The sequence below is a fragment of the Toxotes jaculatrix genome, chromosome 8, assembly GCF_017976425.1.
Source record: "Toxotes jaculatrix isolate fToxJac2 chromosome 8, fToxJac2.pri, whole genome shotgun sequence".
Classification (NCBI taxonomy): domain Eukaryota; kingdom Metazoa; phylum Chordata; class Actinopteri; family Toxotidae; genus Toxotes; species Toxotes jaculatrix.
This window is the reverse complement of record NC_054401.1, coordinates 4,557,615-4,583,653: the sequence shown is the minus strand read 5'-3', so window position 1 is coordinate 4,583,653 and position 26,039 is coordinate 4,557,615. Positions and strand designations below refer to the sequence as shown.

General features: G+C 40.7%; 1 protein-coding gene across 1 annotated transcript in view; it reads right to left on the bottom strand.

Annotated features, from left to right (window-relative positions):
• The window catches only part of syngap1b (synaptic Ras GTPase activating protein 1b), an 87,138-nt gene extending 66,847 nt beyond the window's left edge, over positions 1–20,291 (bottom strand). Inside the window, exons 1-2 of the mRNA XM_041044609.1 lie at positions 19,971–20,291; positions 6,504–6,609 (exon numbers count right to left, since the gene is read on the bottom strand). Coding sequence (XP_040900543.1) covers positions 6,504–6,609; positions 19,971–19,988 — 124 coding nt within the window. The 5' untranslated portion in view covers positions 19,989–20,291. The remainder of the gene's footprint in view (positions 1–6,503; positions 6,610–19,970) is intronic.
• Positions 20,292–26,039: the final 5,748 nt, after the last annotated feature.

Here is a 26,039-nt window from a genome sequence, read left to right as displayed (position 1 = left end):
CATTTTACTGCACATTAACATGCCAGATTTAAAAGGTCAACTGTGGCGAAGCGCCTGACATCAACATTGAGTCTATGTGTACGTAAGGCTCAGTCATGTAATCATATGAAAGCAGAAATGTCATGCAAGCAAATTCATAGTCAGAATATGATACTGCGACGTCTCTCAGGTTAGCAGCGTAGAGTTGGGAACACTGACAGATGGAATACAGGATCAGCGGCATTTTAAATTTAATGCCTGCTTTGATATTTCATTTGTTTTATTCTGTACTCTGTAGATTGTTTTTGGATCATTTTTGCTAATAAGTTACACCACAAAAAAAGACAAAACAGAGGTCCCTGTTTGTTTCTAACTGTGACACCTCCATTCAGATGTTATCTCTCCTTCATTGCGCCACTCCCCTCCACTCCCACGCAAACACATATGCACACATATAACGCATCCCAAATCACTCATACTCAACAATGTTCAGAATATCAAACATCCCCACTCTGCAGTCTTGAAAAATGTTTCTGGTTTCCTTTTTCAGTGGAGTCCAATGAACAAAAGTGTATCACAGAGGAAAAAAACATGCCAAAACACCCACAGATCCAGCTGTGCAAACCTCCCAAACCAACAAAATCCATTTAGCTGCTGGCCATCCTTCCAAGCAGTTCCAAACAGTCTGCAGTTCTGCAAAAACTGCTAAATAACTTTACGTTTGTGCTGCTTTACAGGCCACCCTGAACCTTGAAAAAGCTCAGACAGAAGTGGTATATTTTAGGTGCTTCTTTTCATTTAGCCTGATATTTGTACAACTGGCTTGCTAGCACTAGCTACCCAGCAGGTTGGGGCAGACTAAAAAGAGTCAATATACAAGTTCAGTCAACTCCCTGTGGTGTCACCTTTTGCAACCTGAGATGCAAAAACTAAAACCGAGAGCTTGTGTTAGAGTGTAAAACCATTTAGATGCAACCATTTTATTTTATTTTTATTTTATTTAAGTTTTAAGATTTTATAAGAGATGAAAGACAGATGTTATGTTTCCTTTAAAGATGAAGAGAAAGGTTTGCCTTAAAACACAGAAACTAAAATAATGCAGAGAAGCTATATATATCCTTTTGTTTTGGTCTCCTTTACATGACAGATTGGAATGACTCATGATGCTCATCTCAACACTGAGAACAGTGGAAAGTCTAACATCTTTGTTTTTTTTTTTTTTACCTCCACCAAGGAGGTTATGTTTTCACCATCATCTGTTCGTTGGTTTGTTTTGTTTATTTTTCAGGAGGATTACAGAGAAAGTACTGAACCAATCTGCACCAAACTTGGTGGAGGGACGGGGCATGGGCCAGGGAACAAGGCATTCAATTTTGGTATGGATCCAGTTAAAGGGGCGGATCCAGGAACTTTCCTTATCATTGCAAGACAGGTCATTTTTCGCCTTGGCGGAGGTATGCACTCCACTGAGTGCCATAGCTGCTTGTGTGATTTGTCTTTCCTGTCTTTAATTTGTTTTGTCATTGCTTTTTTTTTTGTTTGTTTTTTTTGGGGGGGGGGGCTCATAGCATGGGGGCCCTGTTGAGTGGGTGAGTGAGGTGGGATTGTGTCAGGACTGGAGGCGAATGGTGTAAAGGTCATGTGGTGAGACAGAATAAAAAGTGCAGGATCGGGAGAATGACAGTATAGGGTAGGAGTTCAAAATGGTGGCACCCATGCTGATACTGATGCTGTATTATTTATACTTCAATCTTGAAAAAATTGTATGAGCAGACCTTAAAAAAAAAAAAAAAATTCTCAGCATACGATGTCTTATGCTGAGAATGCAGCAGCCAAGTTGAAATACGCTGTTAAAATATTGTATGAAGGTCAAACATTGCAAAGGGCACCAGAACAACTGCTCAGCCGAGCCTGCTTTGTCACAATTGCCTGCTAAGCTGAGATGGCTACAGGAATAAGTGAGATCTACAAGGACAAAGTGAAGAGAAGTGGATCTATGTTTAAACCTCTTACTGAAAAACTATTCGGCGGAACTTAACAACCAATCAGCTTTGTAGTGCCACAATTTTTTTTTTTTCACCCTGCAGCTAAGTCATTCAGATAATAAGGTTTCTCTCAATAACAGAGCAGACTTAGATGAAGTCAATTTACAATTTGAACACAAAACATTAAAGGCCAAATTCATTAATGGGGATTATCGCATCGCATTCTGTAGAGGTTAATGAGGGAGAGAAAGGGAGAAAGTGAACGTTTTCTTTTTGTTTGCCTACTGTGCATCTAACTACAACAACATAAAGTATGGAGGATTGTACATCTCATATATGGAGATTAGGTAGAAAGTGTCCTCGATTCACATCTGGTTGTCCCAATCCTTGCATGCTGTTGGCTGTGTTACCAGCTAAGGGAAAAGCCAGGGTATTACTGTCTTTTATGATAATATCTACTGTTTAACTGTAAAATATTCTGCAGAATATATTTCTAAAATGCTCACGCTAAACATCCAGATGTGTATTAGCAAAGATGTTATTATCAGATTAAAATTAAATTTGATATCACCCTCAAAAAATCCATTATGAGCTGGGCTGTAAAAAGTACTATAAGTACATATGAAAAAAAAGTACTAATACCTCTCCTTTTATACAGTGGTAGAATTATTAGTAAGTAGTTTGTGACCAATGATAAAACAAACAAAAGCGAAAGAAACAATTCTTCGTCTAGTTAAGAGAGTCATTTTCCCGTCACAATCATGAAATGTTAATTAAGCTCCATATTTGCATAAAATGCTTACACTGCGCTGTAATTATCCAGCGAAATTAATGTCTCCATTATACTTTAATTACCTCCTCAACTTTAAAATGTTTTCCGGAACCTTAAAAGGTACATGGAAGTGAATGAAAAAGAAAAATGAATGCATCTGCATCACTTGATGTGTTGTGACAGAATCAGAGGAGCCAAAAAACCTATTGAGGCATTGTGTGTTTGACTAATCGCAGACTGACTGTAGAGCCCAATATCTTCCATCTGAGTGTGTCAATACATCAGGCACCCAGCTGGGATTGTTGTCAAATGTCTCCATTCATCAATATCATGTGAAAAATGCAGGCTTTCACCCCTGTGATGAATAATGAATCAAAGCTAACATATTAGTGTTATCACAAATCACAAATCCATGGATTGGTTGTTTGGCAGCTGCGGCAGCTGCGGCAGCTGCAGTATCTGCAGTTCAGTCTTCTCTCAGCACATGGAAATATTCTGAACTGTCGGTCCTTTCTGAATCCTGCTTTAGTGGTAGCGAGGTCAGGTCTTTCAGTTTTGTGAAAGATGAAATTCATTCATCGTTTTGGAATGGAATTAATGGTCTTAATTCTTTTCCAGAATGTGATCAATATAAGAACAGCAAGGTACGGTGGTATATGCACAGCACCCTAAAGATAAATCAGACAGATAAAGCAGCTTGAGACTCCACTTCACCCTATCCTTTCCAAGTCACTTGACCTTGGTATTGTTTGGGTCCTGGTTACGCCCCTGAACTGATTTAAATAGCTACTGTGATCCTGTGTTGCTCAGTGGGGAGAACAGGGCTCTAATACTAATCGCCAACACCGCCACTGACATTATTAAGGGTTTATTCTAAAAAAGGCCAACCGTGGTAAAAATGTATTAAATTCTGTTATAGTAAGGGGCTTTGTACAAGAACATTTTATATCTGTTGCAGAGGTGACATCTTAAATGTTGTTCTCGCAGCGTGACAATAAAATATTCTGCTACTCTTGATGTGGATGACGAATGATAAAGCATGTCCCTTCACAACCAGATGCGCTGAGGTTTGGTCACACTCATCAAAAGTTCAACTTGGTTGAATTTTGGATGCAAGTGTGCCACTGAGAGCTGAACACAGACATTTATTGACTGAAGGAACAGTTCAACAGTTTTGGGACATACAGACATATGTTAGATAAGGAGATCAACGCCACTCGCATGTAAATATGTAGCTCCCGCCAGCAGCTGGTTAGCTTAGACTGGCACACAGACATGTGCAGTCACTTTCACTTTAGGAAGCCACTCTGTCCAGCCACTGTAGTCTGGCACATGGCCACCTGTAAAACCACTATGTGTCAGTTTTACAGTTTGGTGTTTGTATAATATAACAAATAAGATATAACATGGTAATTAGTGAGATTTAGAGCTGTGGTGCACACATGTATATTGTTGTTGTTGTTGTTAGTGTGTTGTGTGTGTAAGGGTCAACACAGCAGATCACCATCCGCATGGTTGACTTGGCACAGGTTTTTACACCAGATGCCCTCCCTAATGCAACCTGGGGTCGGGGGAGCCAGGGATCGAGCAGCCAACCCAGGGAACAGCAGCCAACCTGCCCAACCACCTGAGCCAAGGCCCCCTCCTGCACACAGGTATATCAAGAGTTTTCAATAAGATGCAGCAACTAACATTTAAACATGAAGAAGATTAGATTCCATTGTTTATGCTGTTTCCATTCTTTGTGCTAAACTAATCTAACCAGCTGCTGGAGACAGCTTTACCCTTCGCATACAGACAAAAGTTTAATCTCAGTCTTCTTATCTAATTGTTGGCAATAAAGAAAATGAGGATATTTCCCAAAAATGTTGAAGAGTTCCTTCAAATGTTGGGCGCAATTTCCAATGAGCCCAAGCTCTACATTAAAACAAGCCATAGAGAATGTGAGCTTAATTAATTTACTTATTACTTATACCATAAATGCGTGACAAAGTCAAAACAGAGTATTTATTTCTCATAATGACTCAACAATCTTGGTGTACACACTGATCGTCACTCAGCCTTCATCAGCTCCCTGTGTCAGGGATTTTATAAAATAGGTCATATGGCTCCCTGTAGATGCAGGCTCTAAGTGCAGCCTTATGACAACCTCCATTTGCTTTTTTGTTGATCTAATAATTAATTGCCTGGGGACCATTAATCTCTTTTGGCCCTCTGGGCATGGGCACCACAGATGGTCCATAATGGTGTCACTGCATTATGGCTAGTAGCGTAGCATACTAACATATTTGAGTGTGTTTACAATAGCCTTACACATGGGCAATACGACCTGACATTGCTATGTCAGCACACTGTATGTCAAAACGTGGCGGGACCATGCCAACTGATGTGTCACTGCTTGTCCACCTAGAGGTCAGACAGCCACTCATATGAAAACTGAGGGAAATTCAGTTGAATCAGCACAACTGTTTGGGAGCAAAGAGACGGCAGCAACGCAGAATCATAGACACAGGACGTCGCAAGGGAGGCCCTTAAAATAGCTGAGTGAGACGGAGAGGTGGAGGGTGAAGGAAGAGGGAGAAACTGAGCGGGACATTTGTAGAGGGCCCAGAGAGACTGAGTCAGGCAAAACAAACAGACGGAAGCAGCACAGAGAGGGTCAGTTTCACAGAGTCCAAGGAGAATTCATACAATACAGCAATATAAAAGCAGAGAGGAGACAGCGAAAGGAAAGTAAGAAAAGTTTAAACGCAAAAATAAAACCTCTAAATCGACTGAGGATGAAGTAAAGAGGCAGATGACAAAAAAAGATATGCACAATTATTAAGGTACCAATGCATGACTGATAAACCACTCAACCTGAAAAAAAGAATATCTAGTCAAAATGTGGTAGAAAGAGAACAGCTGCCTCCAGCTCTGATCAGATGTGATGCTTTTATCTCTGCTCAGATGCAAAGTGCTGCTGTGAGCGTTGCTTCTAACACAGAGAGTAATGGCTCAGGATGCAAAGAGCTTTAAATTATTGTCGTTGCTATGCAACTATCCTGTTACTATAGGCAAGCTAACCTAAAGTTATACAGGTGCTAGCAGAGATGAATTCAGGGCATCTGAATTCAGTCAGACTTGTCAGGCTGACATGTGCCTGTGTCTGTCCATAAAGGAATGGTTCACATGTTAAAACAATACTCCAATGTCCGTATGAAAACTGAAAGAGGTTTTGCTTGCTGTAATCATCCTCAGGCCTCTTTCAATGAAAAAAAAAAAAAAAGATTTTTAAAGCTCAGTTGAAGCCGCTGAGTTAGTCATATCAAGTGGGTGTTATCTGAAGTTACATTTGTCTATTTAGAGCAAACAAACAGTGTCTGGATAAACATACAGAGGAAAGTTTTACTAAAAACTTTGGCAGATACACTCACTTGATTTGTCTCACTCAGACTGCTGAAACCTCATATTAGCTTCACCTGAACTTTGGAAAGCATTTTTACAAAGAATGAGGATTTTGCCCCTCATTATTTCCACGGAAATCTCTTCAGCAACAGATCTCTCCAGGGCCAACAAAAAAAGACCAATCCCCCTCTTTCAATGTACATATGGTCATTTGTAAAAAAAAAAAAAAAAATGTGCTTATCCTCTAACATATTTGATTGAATTTGATTCCATTACATTTTGATTTTTAAAAAGGTGAGACAAAATCCAAAATAACTGTTAATTTGATCTTGGTTCAGACACTGATTAGAACATTTTGGAATTAAGATCTGTCTGCTCACCCATCTCGGGATGGTGCCTTCCCTCAACAGGAACGCTGACTGTCCGCCGCAGTAGCTTGTTCCTGTGGGACTCTGAGCGCCTCTCGCGCATCAGCAACGGGTGTACCTGCACAGAGAGAGCACAAGGTCAGTACACAAACATACACTCCTGAAGTACTGCATCCTGAAGTTATGAACAAAACATGAGAACACGTGTGTAACTCTTTGGCTTTCTCGTTGTTGCATTCGTGGAACCACTGTGTTCACAGTGTGAAATTATGAGTCTGAAATTATTCAAATGGCTGATTAAAAAAAAAACAGACAAACCCAAAAGCATGAATGAACTGATAAACATCTGGTGACAGCAACTACCACAAGGAACCAAGCAGATAAAATTAATCCAAGAAGTATATTTAAGGTTAGTGTCGGGTCAGATGCAGCCCACAGGCAGTTACCAGTTACATCATATACTTTAAAGTCTCATTCAACAAAAGTAGAAGCAAGAATGGCTTATCTGGCTAGAGACAAGTCTAGAATTCAAAAATTTCTATCATCCTTCACAGCAGTTCGTTGTATCTGATGTAGAAGAACTGAAAAAAGAAAGGAGAAAAATATATATATATAGAAAAAATAAACCACATTTCACAGTTCTATCACATTTGGCCTCATAGTCCCTGAATTCATAAAAGTGAGACTTGAGGGAAAATAAATGGGAGACTGTGCCACACTAATCAGAAACACTGGTTCTTTTGAAACATCACAGTTACACTCAAAAAATACAGCGTATACTGTAAAGTACAGACCTATAAATCTTGACTGAACACCAAAGCTCGTTCTTTGTTGGCACATGGGCCCCAGTACACCAAGAAATACACAAAGAAATAAAAAAACACTGCAGAAATACACAATGACTTTCAAAATAAGTTACTGTGAAGCGCAGATAGCTCAACATCTGTACAATTTCTACTTATTCCAATATATTTACAGCTCCACCAAGATTTGTATATTTAACATGGATCAAATGCGAAAAATTCACAGAGAATTTTCACCCAGCTGCAGTTCTGCTCAGCTCTCTGGAGACTGTTTGGCTCTTTTGGCTCATTTTTGGTTCTAAGGCCAGTAGGCTTTGCTTTTATTAACGCAGCAAACTGGACTATATTTTCAACATCCTTCGCCTGTCATGTTTGTAAATGGGCTGCGCAAAACATTAGAAATAGCACTCAATGCAAGCAGTCCTATTCAACACCGCTGTAGACTATAATCTCAATAACAAACATACAGTTAAATGACAGTGACAATCAAAAGTCACCAGTTATATTTGTAATAATTAAATTTATGGCTTTTTGGTCCTCTGCACCAAAGTGCCCAAGAAAATCAATTACTGCAGCTTTAAGAAATGTTAAAAGATAAATTTAGAGTGACAATCTCAAACTTGGGCACACAGGAGGCATAGTCCTTTGACAGCAGGCGCTGTCCTCTATGTATCCTTACTGACATAAAGTCAAGAAGTCTGTGGAAATGATCACAGCCTTGTCTGTTGTTCTGCTGTGCTTTTCAGTGTGTCCTATTGAGACTTGCGCCTGACAGAACTGCAACACTGGGACATAAAAGATCTGGTGCGAACACACAGAGCCAGTGTCAGAAGGTGGTACTAACTGCAGAGAGAACTACAGGATAGTGCAGCCTGGGGGGCTTTGGGGGAAAGCCAGCAACAGTGAAGGACACTGGCAGGTCACACTGAGCCATATGTCCCACAAGACAGCCGAGTGCCACTCACTCTAAAGGAGCTCTGTTAAGATGAAAGAACGTCGGAGCAGGTATGTGTTTTAGTGTGCGGGTGTTGCCTGCATCTGTGTGTGTGTACAAAAACTACTATTTGGTATGTGCACATGTGTAACCATCAAAGCGAGGGCACATAAAAATTTAATGCAGACACCACTCCACTTCAAGCTACTAATATTCTCCACCACCACGCTACAGCTGTAACACATCAGGCACATGAACACACACACACACACACACAAATGCACAGCTCCAGTGCAATAATCTAGTTAGACCAGTCAAGCAGAAGATGCTTCACATTACAGCATCAGGATCCTGTTTATATGAGTGTCTTTATTCAACTTAATCAAGGACAAGCATCATAAATCAACAGCCTGTGTGATTACTCTCTACTTTGCTGCTTGTGCAACCAAAGTGCACAAAACTACACTGTAATGCGATGCTTTCTAGGGACCAAACATATTGCTTGTTGTGATGAAGTTACAGTACAACCTCCTTGACAAAAAAAAATATTATTAAGCAGTTAAATGTTAACTCTTCCAAAAGACGACAGTTTCAGGCAGCTGTCCATATGCATCTTCGATGTTTCACGTTTTCTCACCTTCTCCGAGAAATGGTGCATGTCGGTGATACCCGTGGTTGTCCAGGCGGTGTCCGTTTTTCCCATCCGGGTGAATCAGAAGGCAGGGCTAGCAGAACAGCGCGTTAGCTACTTCGCATCCTGCTAGCCACATTTTCCGCTCATACCAGCTCCGCGAAAACCCGCGGCTGTAGGTTCTCCCCGCCTTTGAAGACACCTGAATGATATTTAAATTTGGTCTGGGTGGTCCTGATTCTTTGATAGCCAATTTATCTTGATTGCTCCGACGACAGAATGGTGATTCCAGCAATGACAGAGTTGTTCCCTGAGTTGTAACGCTAGCCATGTTGATCGTGAACGTGAACGCGATGTGAACACGTGACTTCATCAGTGCGAGGAAACAGCTTAACATTAAGTCTATGAGAGCGCCCGGGGCGATTGCTGATTGGACGATTATGTTCAGGCTGCTGATTGGACAATGATATTCAGGCTGCTGATTGGACAATAATATTCAAACTTGGGACGGCAAAATCAACTCTTACGTTTTTCGTGTGGGTCAAGGAGGGCGACGCGCAATCGCCCACTATTAGCCAGCCGCCCCTGGTTAAATTACTGAGTTCCGCTTTTGCTGGGGCAATTACTCTCAATGCGAGGTTTGTCATTTATCAATTTTATTTTATTTATTTTTATCTCGCTGGCAGTCAATCAACGTTTTTTTTTGTGAGAGAAATATCATGATAACTGTTGGATAGTCTGCCACAAAATTTAGCTGCAGACATTCAGCTTTGCTTGTCCTCTAACCTTTCATCTCCCCAGGAGGGCAAAGTTTCCACTGGGCCAACAGTTGATTTCAATAACTTTAAAACTAATGACCAAAATTCAACTAATGTCTGCAAGATAGCATAGCATGCTGTGACAATACTCACCATCAGATTACCTATTTATATAACATTATATAATGTTCTTGTTGTACTGTATAACCATTACTAATAACAATAAACGACTGCATTCCTGTTACTTTGTATGCTGGCTCAGTGGAAAACCTAATGGCACTTAATGGAACTGAGTTTTCTTTAATGTTATTAATATCACTGGTGCTTTTCCTGCAATGACAAGTTGAAATGCTCGGTCTACTGCCTCCGACTGCCACAGAGGGCTGCACCAACATGTGCTAAGTTACTGTGCAGATTTCAGCTTTAGGGGCACAAGAGGGGATCCAAACCCTTAAAAAAATTATAATGTTGCCAAGATGGCATCGCAATATGGAAACGCTGTGCCGTGAAGTATGATAGACAGGAATTTCTGAATCCACTCTGAACTGCAATAGAGAAAACCCTCTATTGAGAAACTGTTTACGGATAACATAGCCCAATATAAAAACACAGTCATTAAGAAGTTTTGTTCATTAATTTACAACATTGATTACAATGTCTTAATACATCCAGAGAAATAAAAAGCTACTAAATAATACCATGGTATAAACAGTTTAAACACAATCTCACAATGTTTTTATCACCATACTGAGAATATCTATCATAGCAGAGTGAGTTTATAAGACTAAGGGGAAAAAAACTAAAAAGACATCCAGCTTCAATCTAAATTCATGCCTTCTTCCTCCATCCTGCTTCCATTTAAATCCAAGTCTTGTCAGTGCACACAGCTTTTCTCTAACCCTCCTTTAATTCTCTCTGCCAGATGAATGTAGGAAACAGCAGCGGAGAGTGGCCGAGCACCCTGTTCGACTAATTGAATATGCTTTAGTGTCAATGAGTAACAGTAAACCTGAATTAGCCTCACATTCTACCATCTCTTCATTGATCAGGAACGCAAATAAAGTCACAGTTGCATGCTGTGGCTTTATTGTGACGAAGCTGCTTTATAGTGCTTCTAAATATACATAATAAGCAAAGCAGTTTCATAATGTTTGACTGAGCGCTGCACCAGCTCTGACTCCATGAAAGAGGAATCAGGAGGGGAGTGTGGAGGAGTAGCAAACTCAGACCCCAGGTAATATCACTGAATGGTTTTGCAGTTATTGAAGGGATAGTAGTGATTTTCTGCAGGGTTAAAGTGATGCTTCTCTCTGTCCACATTTTCAGCTGTTGCCATGGAATCCAGAGGAGACAAATGGGCTGCATTTACTTTTATCTACAGTATGAGTTGTGAGAAGGTTACAAAATGCATGCATGGAAAGCTGAGGCACTGGTTTCTTGTCCATACAGATCAACACCTTAAACTCTTCATTTATATGTACAGGGATCAGAAGAAGAGGGTGCACATGTGTACTTCACAACATGAGCGAGTGCCCAAATAACTAAAATTATCTTAAATCCATGAGTCTTAAAAAGTTAAATTCTTGACTAGCCATCTTGATGTCAACACTACCCAATTACAAGGAGCTAAATATGGTAATTTTCCTCACAATCACATCTACTTGAACAAGAACAAGCCCACTCATTCTCTCCCCTACTGCTGCCCTGCCCAGTGCAATTCATCACTGACAAGTTGGCTCATGGAAAAGACCCAGAATACCTTTCTTCCCCACCCTGACACATCAGTTCACAAATAAGCTTCCCACCACTGCTTCCAGTAGGGGAGGGGGGGAAACACCTGGAGGCTATTTTTACTCTGCGTGTGGCAGCATTTGATTGGTCAGATGTCGCGGGGTCTGCAGCTGGAGACGTGACATAACACCGGCTCTGGGGTTGCCATGAGTGGGCACAGGAAGCTGGCAGGCCAGCACTCAGCATCCACAGAGAGGCAACATTAGGCCAGCTCACTGACTTTTAAGTACTTCAGATGGTGCACTTACGCACATCTAAAGGAACAATTTAATTCAGCACAATATACTACAGCTAAAAAAAAAACACTAAAAGGCCTGGTATGGTGCCACCTCAAAGTCACAATGTCCATTAAACCCCACTAGACAGAGCAAATCACATACTGACAGTTGGTTGAAGTCAGTGTGTGCTTGAAATGAACTTGTGTTTTTAATCAGTTCCAAATGGCCACACAAGAAGGCGAAGAAAAGAGCCTTCTGTGAGGGGCGAGACACAACAATTAGTACAACTGCAATAATGACACATGCGTTTGGATGGTATCTCCTCCAAGCCATTCACTGTCTTTCACTCAGCTGAACTCATAAAAAAAAATGATGTAAGTAGTTGTGTGAAGAATGAAGAAGCAGAGAGAGAAGCGTAACTCCTGCTTACTTTCTCACCTTCACACACCTAACAATTTTCTGGAGGTGAGATTGTTTGAAAGTTAGAGAAATTATCAAATAAAGGTGCTTTGGGAGTGTGTTTTAAGATGCTGTTCAACAGCCAAACAAGCACTTTGTTGTTCATTCTAAGAGTGTAGGTGGAGGAAATGCCACCGGGTCATTCCAATCAAAATGGCTCCCTGTGAAAGCATTTATCAGTTTAGCAAATTTCATTTCAGATTGTGACATTTCTTGTGCCCGAGGGTGGCACAGCACAGCAAAAATCAAAAAGGACTGCATATGAATCAAAACAGCACCAGTGCAGTGGAGGGTTAACTCTACGCAGAACCCATGGAACGTCTAAAGAAGTTTAAGTTCAAGCACTTGATGATGAAAATATGTCCATGAATAAATCAAACCAAAGTGGACAGTTCATTTAAGGTTCTAGGCCATGTCTGGGCACTGGTGACACTAGTCAAGGCTGTGTAGAGGTACAGTGGTTTTGGAGGTAGGCTGGGAGGAAGAGATGGTGGAAGGGGGAGGAAGGGAGAACGAGGGAAGGGGATGCCATTGATCTGAAGAGGGAGGAGGTGGAGGGTGTTTTTGTTCAGCTTGGCAGGTTGAGTTGAGCGATGCTGCAGGCTGGCTAGCCCATATGTCACTACTGCTTCCTCAGGCCCAGCGGTGAGGAGCGGGGGAATATGGTAGGACACTGTGCATGAGTGTGTGTTCGCGTGTGGGAGAAAGAGAAAGAAAGAAAGAGAGGAAGAGAGGAAGAGAGAGAGAGAGAGAGAGAGAGAGAGAGAGAGTACATATCTGTGTGAAAAAGAAAGAAAAGTGAAAGAATAGAGGGAGTGTTTTTGTGTATGTGAGTGAGACAGCAAGAAATAGAGTGTGTAATGTGCGAAAACTGTGCAATCCATTATTTCTTAACAGGGCAGTAATCAAACACTGCTGGCTGTCTAACTCTGGCTCAAACACACAAAAACACACACATGTACACACACTCACATGCCCACACACACACCCTCTCAAACAAACACATCAACCTGCATTAGGACATGCATGCAGGCAATAACAAAACTGCCGATGCACCTGCGCAAAGACACAAAATAAATTTCACCTCAGCATGAACAGACAGACACACACACACACACACATACAGAGTCCCGTGCATCATGATAGGTGGCTGAGCCGGCCAAAAGCACGATTTGTCCTTCAGACCATCAGTAATGTCCTTTCATGGACAGATGTTCCTCCTCCTCCTGAGCTACGGTGTTCAGAAAACACACAGTGTTCCTACACACAGAATTACACACATACACTAAACAAACACACTGTGAACAGACTAATAGGCCTGATAGTTTGACTACTTTTGGTTTTATACACCCAGAACCAATTGATGATAACCTCCTATTATTTGAATGTCTAAACAGCACTTCAGACACTGTAACTGTAAAGGTACTGTACATGTGATATACAGTACATGTAGGTGTGCTGTTGGCTATAGTAAAATAAAATTTTATTTTATTTTCCTTGTATTATTGTTGACTCTTTCCATTTATCCAGTAGAGGTTAAAACACTTCCATACTCCCAAAAGAATTTCATATGACGTGTTTTTTTTCAACCCCATAGAACAATGTCCTGTCTTAAACTGATGCGAAAACATAAAAAAAATGCTGAAAACAGAGTTAAAGGTAAAACGAGAACAGCACAAATGATGTAAATAAGCAGGGAAGTCACATTGCACTGAGACGGTGACCTGAGTGTGCTTTGTTTTCTTGTAAAAATTATGCAGACAAAATGCATGGTAAGCAAGATTAAGTGTCTGTGACTGAGAGAGAAGTGAAAGAAACAAACATCTAGCTGGTTGCATGCAAAATAAGTTACTGGATTTTGGCTTTTATACTGTTCTGCTAACTGTAAGCTGCTGCTGATGAGACCATCGAATAAATACTTAAAATATAAATGATAGTAGCATTGGTTTACTACATGTGCTTGTAGATGCCATGGGCACGGGGGAAAGTTCTAACAACCCATAAGTGTCCACATCCCACAGAGAGAGAGACCTGGCCAAGTACAATTCTTCTTAATAAAAATGATAAATGGCACAGGATTGCTTTTAAGGTCATCGAGATCTGGCAGTTGCTCTTGGTAAGTTGGCAGGAGACAAATTAGGCCCTGTTTTCCTCTTTCTCTAGGTGCCTCCAAGGTATTAAAGGAAAAAAAAAACTGTACACCATCCACGGGGATAGGAGAATTAATCAAAACACTGAGATAAAAGCCATTTAAACCCTTGTATGTACAGGATGACCTTTTGAAAAATGTTTTATTTCTGAGTGAGGGACAATTTTTATTTAAATGGCATGTAATAGTTACTCAAATACCAAAGACTTTTTTGTTAACATCGCCTCAGGGGTTCAGGTCAGCCATCTTACTAAAACAATCAACCTCTCTCTTCTCTTCTGCGAGTCACTGCCCACCCACATTTATTACATAATTAATCCCTGCAACTCCCACACGCCAGCCACCTGAATGTGTTCTCCCGGGTCATGAGCAAACATGCTATCCCCCTCTGAGACACTATTCATGCACTGTGACAACAGCACCTATAGGCTAAAGCCACAGAGGGGCTGTGGCCTGTTTGTTGACCAGCTCATGCAATAATCCTTTCAAATTCAGTCTCAAAGCTGTAAAGGAGACCACCAGCACAATGCAGGGAAGGCATCACTTTAACCAAAACAGACATTTTACTCAACAACCTTTTTATTTTAAATTACTACAGTACTTCATCTACTTCTCTGTGGGTTATTGTGTTGTTATTTTCCAGCTCCTTCTAACACTTGCAGGCTAAACAAGGCTTGTGACCCCCCCCATCGGTTTTTCTTGCGTAATACCAGCACAGTTGGGGGAGCACAGCCCGGACACATGACATGGGGGACAGGGCACTGGTGCGTGGCAGTGGTATATGAAACTCTGTCACCTCAGATTAATATAAGATGAGAGGAGGAGGAGGACGAGGAGAGGATGTCAGGCAGCCATCACTGCCGGCCCTCTTGCTCCCCCTAAAGGACAGAGGGAGGCAGAACAGCCTGCAGAGGGATTAACCAGTGAGGAAAAGGGGAGCGGATACTCACAGATCAAAATCTCACTGATTCTTAAAGTCAAAGAAATATCAGTCCAGGAAACTCATTACTTATTCTCATCATTGCCGCATTGACTTTTCCCACACAGATTTTCCCAAGTGATCCAGTGCGTGAGCAGGTCTATGACCAACCTGCTTCGTTAACAAATTCCACTTTCTTATACTACTGCAAGTCACATCAAAGATGTTAGACGTCAAAGGTCCAAAGTAAAACTACTGTGGCTGCAACTAACAATTAACTTCACTGGTGATTAATCTGCTAATTATTTTCTTGATTAATTGTTTAATCTTTTAGTCAATAAAATGTCAAAAAGTGAAGTGAAAAATGCTTATTACATTTTCCCAGAGTCCAAAGTGACATTTTCAAATTACCCGTTTTGTCCAACCAACCGTCCAAAACCCAAAGACATTTTGTTTATTATAATAAATGACAAAGAAATGCAGAAACTCCTTCGTTTGAAGGGCTGGGACCAGAAAATGTTTGGCATGCATGCGATTAACCAACTAACAGTTGCGGGTCTACAAACAGGTTAATCTAAGACTGTGTTTAAACTTTTCATTATTACATTATTTTTATTAAAATGATGATAGTTTTTTTTTTAATAATTTGATTAATCTTTGGTCCATGAAATGTCAGGAAACAGTGAATTACAATTAATTATTACTATTTCATTAAAGCTAAAGGTGACATCTCCAAATTCCTTATTTTGTCAGACCAACAGTCCAAAACTCAAAGACATTTCAGTTCACTTTAACGTAAGAAAAGCAGAAAGTCCTCAGAGGACATTGAGAAGCCAGAACAAAAGAATGTTTGGCATTTTTGCTGCATTTCAATTATCAAATGTCTTTTTCAGCTATGGTTAAAACACATGAACAGTGCACCATTTGTAGTACTAAGGAACTGCACAATACCATGAAATCTAATGTATGATCCATGCATGGAAACCTCACATTTCTTTTGCAACTGCATCACAGAAATGTTGACTCAACTCCATGCTAATTTCTGAGGCACTGGACTGCATCCATTTGGACCACAAAAAATAATTTTCTTCTAATCCTAACGTGATCACAGAGACAGAGGAACATAAGTGACATTTTCTGCTGCTTCAGGCTGCATGCTTGCTTGTTTTCAGCTCAAGTTTTCTTGCTTAGACTGCATTGGAAAGAATTTTCTACCAATCACACACACAGGCTCAAGTGGAGAAGCCACGCTCTCTTGTGTGAGCACTGAATGACAATTCAAGGAAAAAGAGGGCACTGTAATTATGAGTTTTTACGGTGTTTTTTAAACTGTCATGGGCATTTTTTTCCTTGATATATGGTGTCAAAACGTGCCACTCAGACAAGACATCTCGTCAGCATGTCTATTATCCCTGGCAATTAAAATGAGCCAAGGGTGTTGACATGTCAACGAGGGTGTAATCCCATTCTAGCCCTATGAAGTGCCTGCACTCCATCACTAGCGAACAGTTCAATGAACCCAACACGCCAGGAGTCGAGAGCTACACAGGCGCAGGATTAACACAAATTTCCATAGTGACACATTTTAGACACAACAGAGTCTTGTTCCCCGAAGCGACGCGTCAGCTGTCCAGGAGGACGTCTCTCCTGTGTCTTTCTGATGGCCATCATTCATAAAACGACAACAAAACAAACAACCAAAAAAAAAAAACAGATCAGCAAGTGAATGGAGCTGTAAGGAGCACAGAAACAGGTGGCATGTAGGAGAGCCAAAGACTCTTGCCAGTCACCCCAGAGAGAGGGAGGGAAGAGGGGGAGAGGCTGGATGAGTGCATGAGGTGAAAGGGTGAGGGCAGAAAAGAGGGAGAAACTGTGAATGAGGGCAAGAAAGATGGAGAGGGCAGAAGGGAGAGGAGAGGGGAAGTATGGCAGCAATGAATATGGAGACAGAAGGAGGGAGGAAGGGAGGGAGGGATGGAGGCAGAGAGTGGGAGATTGGGCATGGTAGGGGGAGAGACAAAAGAGATGGAACAACAGACGGATTAGATAAGGAGAGGAGAGAGATATGAGGGAGCAGAGGGAGAGAACAGGAGAAAAGGTAAGAGTGAATGATCGATGGAGGGAATTGAAACGAGGAATAAGCCTGGAGGAGGCAGAGATACACGAGACAGCGGGGATTGGACAGGTGATGCTGAGCTCAGATGCCAAGCATATAAGAAAAGAGAAAAATCAGAGAGGTGAAAGGTGCATATTTAAGATGGGCTGATACCAAAATGTGAAGGAAGCAGCAACACTGGTGAGGAAAAAGAGCAAGGTCCTCCACTGATCCTCCATATCTCTGCTATGGAAACATACAGTATGATTGCCTTTTTTGCCGAGCCACTGAGGAGATATCTAAAACGAATGGAAATAAATTGAAGGGTGAGTGTGTTTGTGAAAGAGAGAGGACGAGAGAGGCACCCGCTCTGCATGAGGTGAGTGACAGGCATGAATATTTAACGGCTCTCGCCGTCGCCGAGGTGACGGCTATCAGCACGTCAGTCCTGCCTCCGATCCATTCACAGCTGCTGCCTTATTGGTACAATTAGACAGGGGCAGAGCTGATTAATTGAACTGGGCTCTCCATTCAGTCCCTCCAGAGCAGCACGGGTCTCTCATCGGGATCACAGTGCGCTCTATTCCTCTGAGTGATGGCAAGTTGAAACACTGTTGGCAGCTGTGCACACACACTACATTTAAGTCGCCATCCGTAAGCTTTGACCGGCCACATAAGGATCCATTATGTTATTGATGTGCCAACATAGTCAGATCGTCCTCATTGCAGGGCTTAAATCATACACCATACACTAATACATACTGTATAATACACAGACTACATACATTATTACAAAGTGTGAGGCGGATTTAAAAAAGAAAAACAAAGAAAATAAGATAAAACAATAAGAAAATATTTAAACAAATGTATTACCACATGCCCACACATGTAGCTTCCCCACTGTACTTGTGTAAATTGAACCAATTTAAAAAAAACTATATCTGCATATATATGGTCTAACAACAGACCTGCAAAGTTTGGGGTGGTGACCTATGGATTTTACCAGGTTCTGCTCCATTGAAGGTGGTGTTAAAAGTGCTGTTATAAATCAGAAGTCTTGGCTTAAACTGTGTAATTTTGTGTGTAGAAATCCTTTAGTTGCAGAGCTGAGGTAGAAAAGTTGAAGAACAGTACCCTCTCCTGGCCCCAAGAGCAGGATGAGATTTTATTCTCAACCAGCAGCAGGTTCATCAATACACAAAAATAGTCAAGTTAATCAACACTAACCTACTGCTATGCCTATTTTTTTTAGTAATCAGGTTAATATATCAGTTATGGGTGCACATGCAAATAATCATTAATAGGGTCAATTCTTTTTCATTTCTTTTTGTTTTTTTATTTCTCATCAAACAGGTGAGAGGAATCTAAAAATCTATAACTGGGGTTGATGTCAGTCAAAGGTCGGTGTCAGGTACTCTGATATTTTTAATAAGGTAGATCCTATATTAAATATTATATGGTTTACAATGTAATTTAATGTAATTGTAAGCAGATATAAATACATTTTAAGTGTTTATGAAATGTACAATGTTAGTCAACAGTTCTCAGTTCAGCAACTTCTTCTATGAAGACAAATTTTGTATTCTTACAACTGTCATTCATTATGTGTTTATACACTAGACTCCAGTCATGGGTGGACCATAGTTACAGTAATCAACAAATCCAATAATAAACACTTATATCTGCTTACAACTATGTTAAAGTGTGTTATAAACCATTTATTACATGTTTATAAACTGTTTATAAATGTGGAATAAGGGGATGTAACATAAAGTGTTTACTTATACACCACAATTCGCCACAACCTCAAGATATACAAGGGGCACAACTCAGTGTCTCCACTGAAGAAAGAAATCTTATCTGTGTGTATATGTATTTTTCTTGACTTACATGAAAAACTAAGTTCATGTCAATCTCTGTGACTGTTTTTTGACAGGGATTCAAAACACTGTAAAAAAAAAACAAAAAAAAAACATATTGACACAGAAGTGGATCACGTAGGTTGAGAAAGTTCCAAAATAACCAAACATCCCACAGTTTGAGAGTTGTTGTTTTTTTTTTTTGCTTTTGAGGTTACTGGTTACACAGTTACGATCCAGTTTCAACAATGCAGAGAATTAACAGAAGTTTCCGGCCATACACAACTTCCCACAGAATTAACAACTGCCCTTGAAACTGAACCCCCAAAAGCGAGCCGGAGGCGACAGTGATCCAGGGAAGCTCGAGCGTCTGGGATAGACTCGGGATATATTCTCTCTCTCTCTGACCTCCTTTTTAAAAGATATTAGCTGGAAAGTAGGGTTCTCTAAGTAGCACAAAGACTTTGTGAAACTATCTCATGACAGGCCATGAAAAGAATACAGTCAACTTATGTTCTACTCAAAAATAAATAAATAAATGAATGAATAAAAAGGAGGATGCATTTTGTGAAATACTTCTGTGCCTATGTCACCTCAGGATCTCATCTCAAGCGATCTCATGATTTATAGACCATTTATAGACCAAATGATCATTTACCTGAGAAAATACAATTAACAGATTAATCGATAATGAAAATAATTGTTAGGTGCAGAATCTTTTATATTACAAATGTTTTATTATTTGGTATACAAGAGTACAAAGTGTAATCAGCAAGTGGAGCACTTTAATTGGCCTTTTAAAGTGCTCCACTTGCAAAACTAGAATCAGTATCAGTGTATTCCTGGTGTGTGGAGTACAATACCTCCTCCTGGTCCAACATGTAGAGCTGATTTCCGGAGCTCACACGGAGACGGGGGTTCCAGCGGTCGTGGGGTGGACGGTCGTGCGGGGGTTGGTCGTAGATGGGGCGCTCGTGCAAGGGGAGGTTGTAGGAGGGACGGCTGAAGGAGGGACGGTCGAAGGAGGGACGGTCGAAGGAGGGACGGTCGAAGGAGGGACGGTCGTAGGTGGGACGGTCGTAGGTGGGACGTTCGTGAGCGGGACGGTCGTAGGAGGGAGCGTGGAAGGAGTGGGCGTGGGTGCGATGATGGTGATGATGATAGGAGGGGGGGACGGCAAACCTTGCATCTGGACAGGACAGAAGGAGGAGAGACGGGTGAGGAGGGGAGGAGAGGAGAGCGGGAGGAAAGAGAAGGTCAGTTAGGATCATCCGCAGGAGGGCTGTGATGCTGTGACACGTCGTAGCATCAGTGTCAGGTGTCATTACAGTGGGTTTGATAAGTCTGCTTAAAACAGGTCATCAGGCATTACTTGTAATGAAACAATGCACGGCAGCGAATGAGAGTATGCTAGAAAGAACATGCAATTCTGGAGAGTTAAATGATAATAATATCATTTACACAACATTTGTCAAGCTCAACGCCTGAAGTGCTTTCAAAAAGTAGGAAGAGAAGAGGGAACACCTTACTTTGACCCCTCTTATTTATCATTTATAGGCAGTATTCAGTTTAAATATTCAATAAATGGTTTATAGCACACTACAATGTAGTTGGAATCAGATGTGAGTGTAAATTAATATCTTTACCAATAACTATGACTCCTTCTGTGGTAAAGTAAGTGGAGGCTGGTGTATAAATGCTGTACATTAATAAACATGTAAAAATATAATAATATCTGTGTATAACTACATTATAGTGTGTTTTTAACCACTTAAATGTTTAAATACCAATACCAATACCACTCTCATACCTGTTTGTGAAATGGAAAGCTACACCCAGGAGACGGTTGGCTTATCGTGGATTTTTCTTACCTTTGGTCAGGCTAGCTGTTTCCTCTCCTTTCTTTATGCTAAGCTAACCACCTTTTGGCTGTGGCTTCGTATTTACCTGTCAGGTACGACAGTGGTATCAATCTGTTTTATTTAACTTTCTGCAAGAAATAAACACATTTCCCAAAATTCCAAACGCTTCTGTTAAATAAGTGAAATCAAAAGGAATGAATTCAACAATGAAACAAACAGGTCTCGTATTCACCAACACTGCCATTACTTATGCTTTTGAATGAGCTTTTTCCACACACATACATACAGCACAACTGAAAGGAGCTTACTCTTCACAGAACAGAACATAACAGCAGGTTATGGTCAGCTGAAAAACAGCACAACGCATGAAAGAGACAAAACATCGGTTGGTGCAATCAGATAACACAGGGCTGGAAATGAGTCATGAACAAGAGTTGGACCTACAGCAACGATCTAGTCCGACTCAAAGCCAATTCATTTTTTTTTGTCATCCACACCTACAAGGCTTAAAATACCACAAACTAGTTCACGTTTCATAATTTTCTATAATTCATTGGTCCAGAGGAAATGTCCTTGTTCTTCTCTTGCCCTTGTTTTCCTAAACTCCATCCCCTTCACACAGACAAGACGAGATGAAAACAACAGAAGAGGCAGTATTTAAGACTAAACCTTTGGTCCCGAGGCGAGTGAAAAGAGAAATTAGGATGAGCAAAGCAAAAAAAAAAAAAAGGTATTTGCACACAAAGTGGAATAAAACAGACGGTCCAGCTCCTATCACACCAAATCTTCACTCTTTGAGCTTCATTTAGAAGTAGAGGACACTTGATAATGACTCTGCAAACACACTCTTTGGATGTGAAAATCTGTATCTCTGTTAGTTTTATAGTCACAGCTAAAAATGATAACTGTCTAATTGAAGAAGTCCTAGATCCAGCTTACCACCAAAATCTAATCATCTGTTCCTTGGCCTGAGGCTGTCCTGTCCACCAAATCTGTTCCGAGGTTCCTGAGATATCCCACTGACAGACAGACAGAGAAACTAAACTATAATCTGCTCGGTGGGGGTACGAATTATCTTTGACGTTATCCCTGATTCAGAGGATCATTTAAGAAGATGTGGGGGGAAAAAATGAAAATGATATCTGAGGGCTCCGTGCTTCAGATAATTAAAGAAATTGATCACACAGTATTGAAGACATTAATATGGATTTTACCCAGGTAACTGTTTGACTTCGTCCTAAGTGAAAAATGTGCGGCTAAGGACCTTTGGTAAATGAGGCACTTTGTCTTTTCTTTCTTTGCTGCTGTCTGAGTTTTCCGGCCTTATTGCACGGTTTAAACTTATGTTTTAACTGGAGGAAATACTCCATGGGCACAGAATAATATTGTACCCATGATTTGTTAGTATAAGTACAATCTGGCAGAGCTTGCATCAGTGTTTTCCATAGATTTTAACCCATTTAAAGTGTTTTTGTACTAATTTCTTTACAATACTTCATAAAACAGTATAAAATGCTTTACCAACATTTCCCCATCTTTACATTTCTGCTTCATCTCTTTCTTGTGTTAACTTGTTCAACCCTCTCACTCTCTGCATCTAATGGACCTCTCTTGATGGATCAGTTGTTTTAATATTGGCCTGCTTTTAAGACTCCTAATTTATTACCTTCGTTTAAGCTTTAGACATTTTTTATTCCTTTTCCATGAAGCAAGCGGCAACAGCAGCGTCTCTCACATCCCTCAGATTACACCACTGAGCATTTTATAGATTTCAGCTACGGATACAAAAGCAAATGTCTTGAGGCAGTTCTCTCGCTTCATCCCGCCTGATGCTGGAATTCAAAGACTCTCTCCTCTTTTAGAAACACTCCAGTGAAACATGGCTGGGAACAAGTTAACCACAATACACGTCACATATTGCCAACAGGCTTAATCAATTGTACTTCTTTAAATCTTTGCTTGATATTCAAAATAATAAAAAAAAGATGACAGTCTCTCCCGATAAGGCAACCCTTCGTCTCCACTAGCATCAAGATTACATCTCCCAGTCCAGACAACTGATAACATAAATAACAGCAGCTGATCTTACCCTGTCCGTTGATTTGTTTTTAGTTTTTAAACGTATGCTCTAATAGTGATTTTTACACTAAATGCAGGCGAGAAGGCAGCAAGAGAGGAGAGAAGTGCTTGCACCACCCAGGTACAACAAAACCCTCCCCCCCCCTGCTGCTGAAAAAAAAAAAATCCTAGAGGAAACACTGCAAGTAAAGACTTCTGCAGTGTGTGAGTCAGTTTAAGTAACATTCCCCAAGTGGCTTACACGTCCTGCACCACATTCAGCCACATTCACACTTACAACATCTGCAGGCTGAACTACAAGGCCAGCACACATTCACACACAATTTCAAGGAGGATGAGAAACGTGAAAACTGTTGTTTGTTCGACCTCGTACACGCTACAGCAGTACATCCGAGTTACGGCCTCCAGTTCACACTTCACTCTCTGACACTGACCACTGACCCTTAAGGGTTTTTTTTTTTTTCGACATACAAGTATTTGACAAAGGAAATAGAACGTGCAGGTGTTTAACTGAGGCTCTGCAGTCTCTCCCGTAGAAGGTGAAGCAGACAGAGTCACCTGCAGCCCACAATGCAACACTACAGCATGTCACAACCGATTATTTTACTGCATCACCGCTCACATTCTCCCTGTCTCTTGATGCGAGACAGCTGATGGCTACAGTGCTTCTCTACCCCCCGTCAGAGTGGAAAAGCACAACAGGCAATCACATAATTGTGGCAAAATAACAACTCGGTTGATCTTTCAGGTTCCTGTTTGAATTATGAATCAAGCTGCTGAAATATAGATGAGCACCTAAACAAGCACAGCTAATTAATATGGACGATTCAAGGAATGGAAAGGAGTGGAGTACGGAGAGTGGATTGTGAAAACGCATGAAAACTGTGCGGTTAACATAATTTTCATCACACCAATGCAGGGAGAGGTTTGGGGTCTCGCTTAAGGCCACGTCAATCAGACAAACGGATGATGCAGTGGAATAAAATCTGGGCCCTTTGTGATGTCGGGTCACTTTAAACACTCCATTATGAGTTTGTTCAGTCCTACAAAGTTGGACATGTACACACGCACACATAGCAGCAAACATGGAAAAAATATAATGATGTAATATGAATAATTTGGGTGGACAGAAACTCGAGGCCGTAAATATGGGCCACTGGGATGAGGCTGTTTTAAAGGGTCACGATTTCCTCCGCTAAGCCTTTGTGTCTGCACAATTTTACTAAATGCAAGCAGCATGAGAAGAAGAAAGAAAGGGACATTTTTGGCAGCTGATTCATTTTAATCTTATTTGATTTGTTTTCCTGTTTAACAGTTTTATCCCAGGGCATCTTAGGGTTGCCACTAACAATTATTTTCTTTATCGATTAATCTACCAGTAATTTTCTCGATTAACCGATTACTCGTTTGGTCTACAAAACATCAGGAAACTGTGACAAATATTCATCACAATATCCTATGGACACAAGATGACGTCATCAGATGTCTTGTTTTGTTCAACCAACAGGCCAAAATCCAAGTCTACGAAAAACAGCCAATTCTCACATTTTCGCTTAAAAAAGGTCCTTAAATTACTATTCCCTCTCTCATTCCTTTTTTTAATGGATTATCAATTTAAAAACCTACAATATCTTTTTAAATGTCAGTTTTACCCTTTCTATATGCAGTAAATAAATAAAAAGTTTTGCTATAACAGATTTGTGTTTCGCACACACGAGGGTCTCTTTATTTCCTGGAAAATGCGATGTGCAAATGGAAGCAACACTGGCAGATTTTTATCTTGTTCGATGATTGAAATACTATCCATAATCTAGGATACTTATAGGAAATACAAGAATTAACTAAAGTAGAGTATTACGAGATATGTTTTCAAGATTATGATGGGATGGATGAGTCTCGTTTTGAAAACCATGGATTAATAGCTGAGGAAAGAATTAAGGATGAAGGTTTTATACTCTATTATGCTCCTAACTATTATGTCGCACAGCAGGTTTATTGGATATCTTATCTTCAAAAGCAAAATATGTTTCGTTGCAAAGCGAAATTGTAAAAATGTTATAGCTTGCATAAAACAAAACTCTATCATTTTTTCAACGTTAGCACCTCCCATATATCTTATGAATATGAGGGAACAGGCAGTAATGCTGATCTATCACTCTTGATGTATTCCACTCTTTTTATAAAATGTTTTTTTTTTTCTTTTAAATTCTGGACAGATGTGTCGATTTAAAGCCAAAACTGTAAAAGCAGATTTGATAGATGCTGAGTAAGCGCACTATGAATGATGGCCATTATCATAAGTCTTCAGAGAGACAGAGCACTGTGTGGCACGCTGTCCCTTTCTCCAAAAAGCACCTAAGCCCTTGAATCCAAACTTTGCAACTGTGCAGAGCAAAGTCATGATGCTAAGATATTCACTGGGGGAATAGCAGCGTGAGTCATCCGCAGCCCAATCTGCACTACTCTACTGTAGGCCTACCTCTCCACCCCCGAGGCTGCCTATTAAGGGCCTGTGAAGCGCAGTGGACAGAATTTCAATGAGCAGACTCATTCTTCTGTCTGTCTGTTCGTACGTACAGGGTGCACAGGCGCGGCTCCACGTTGCATGAATATACTGTAAGAATTTGGCACAAGCAGAAATGCTGAGATGCTTCTTTTCTCCGCTCATCTTCCTCTACCTCACTCTGTCTTTCATTCGCTCTCTACAGTCTGTTCTCTGTATTTTCCCTGCTCTACCTTTGTTCCTCTCTCTCCTCCCCTCTCTGTGGGCTCCTTTCCTTTTTCTGCCATCCTTAGCAGTTTACAAAGAAGGGGGCCATGCACCAATCGGATGACTGGTCAGCCTTAGTCAACGTTGTCATTACTGAAACCCGACAGACCTAATGTTGATTTATACACATCGCTGAGCTCCAAAACAGTGCTAAAAATAAAGCTTGCAACATCCCCAGGCCGCCCAGGGCAGATAATGTACTCCTGCTAGCATGGCGAACC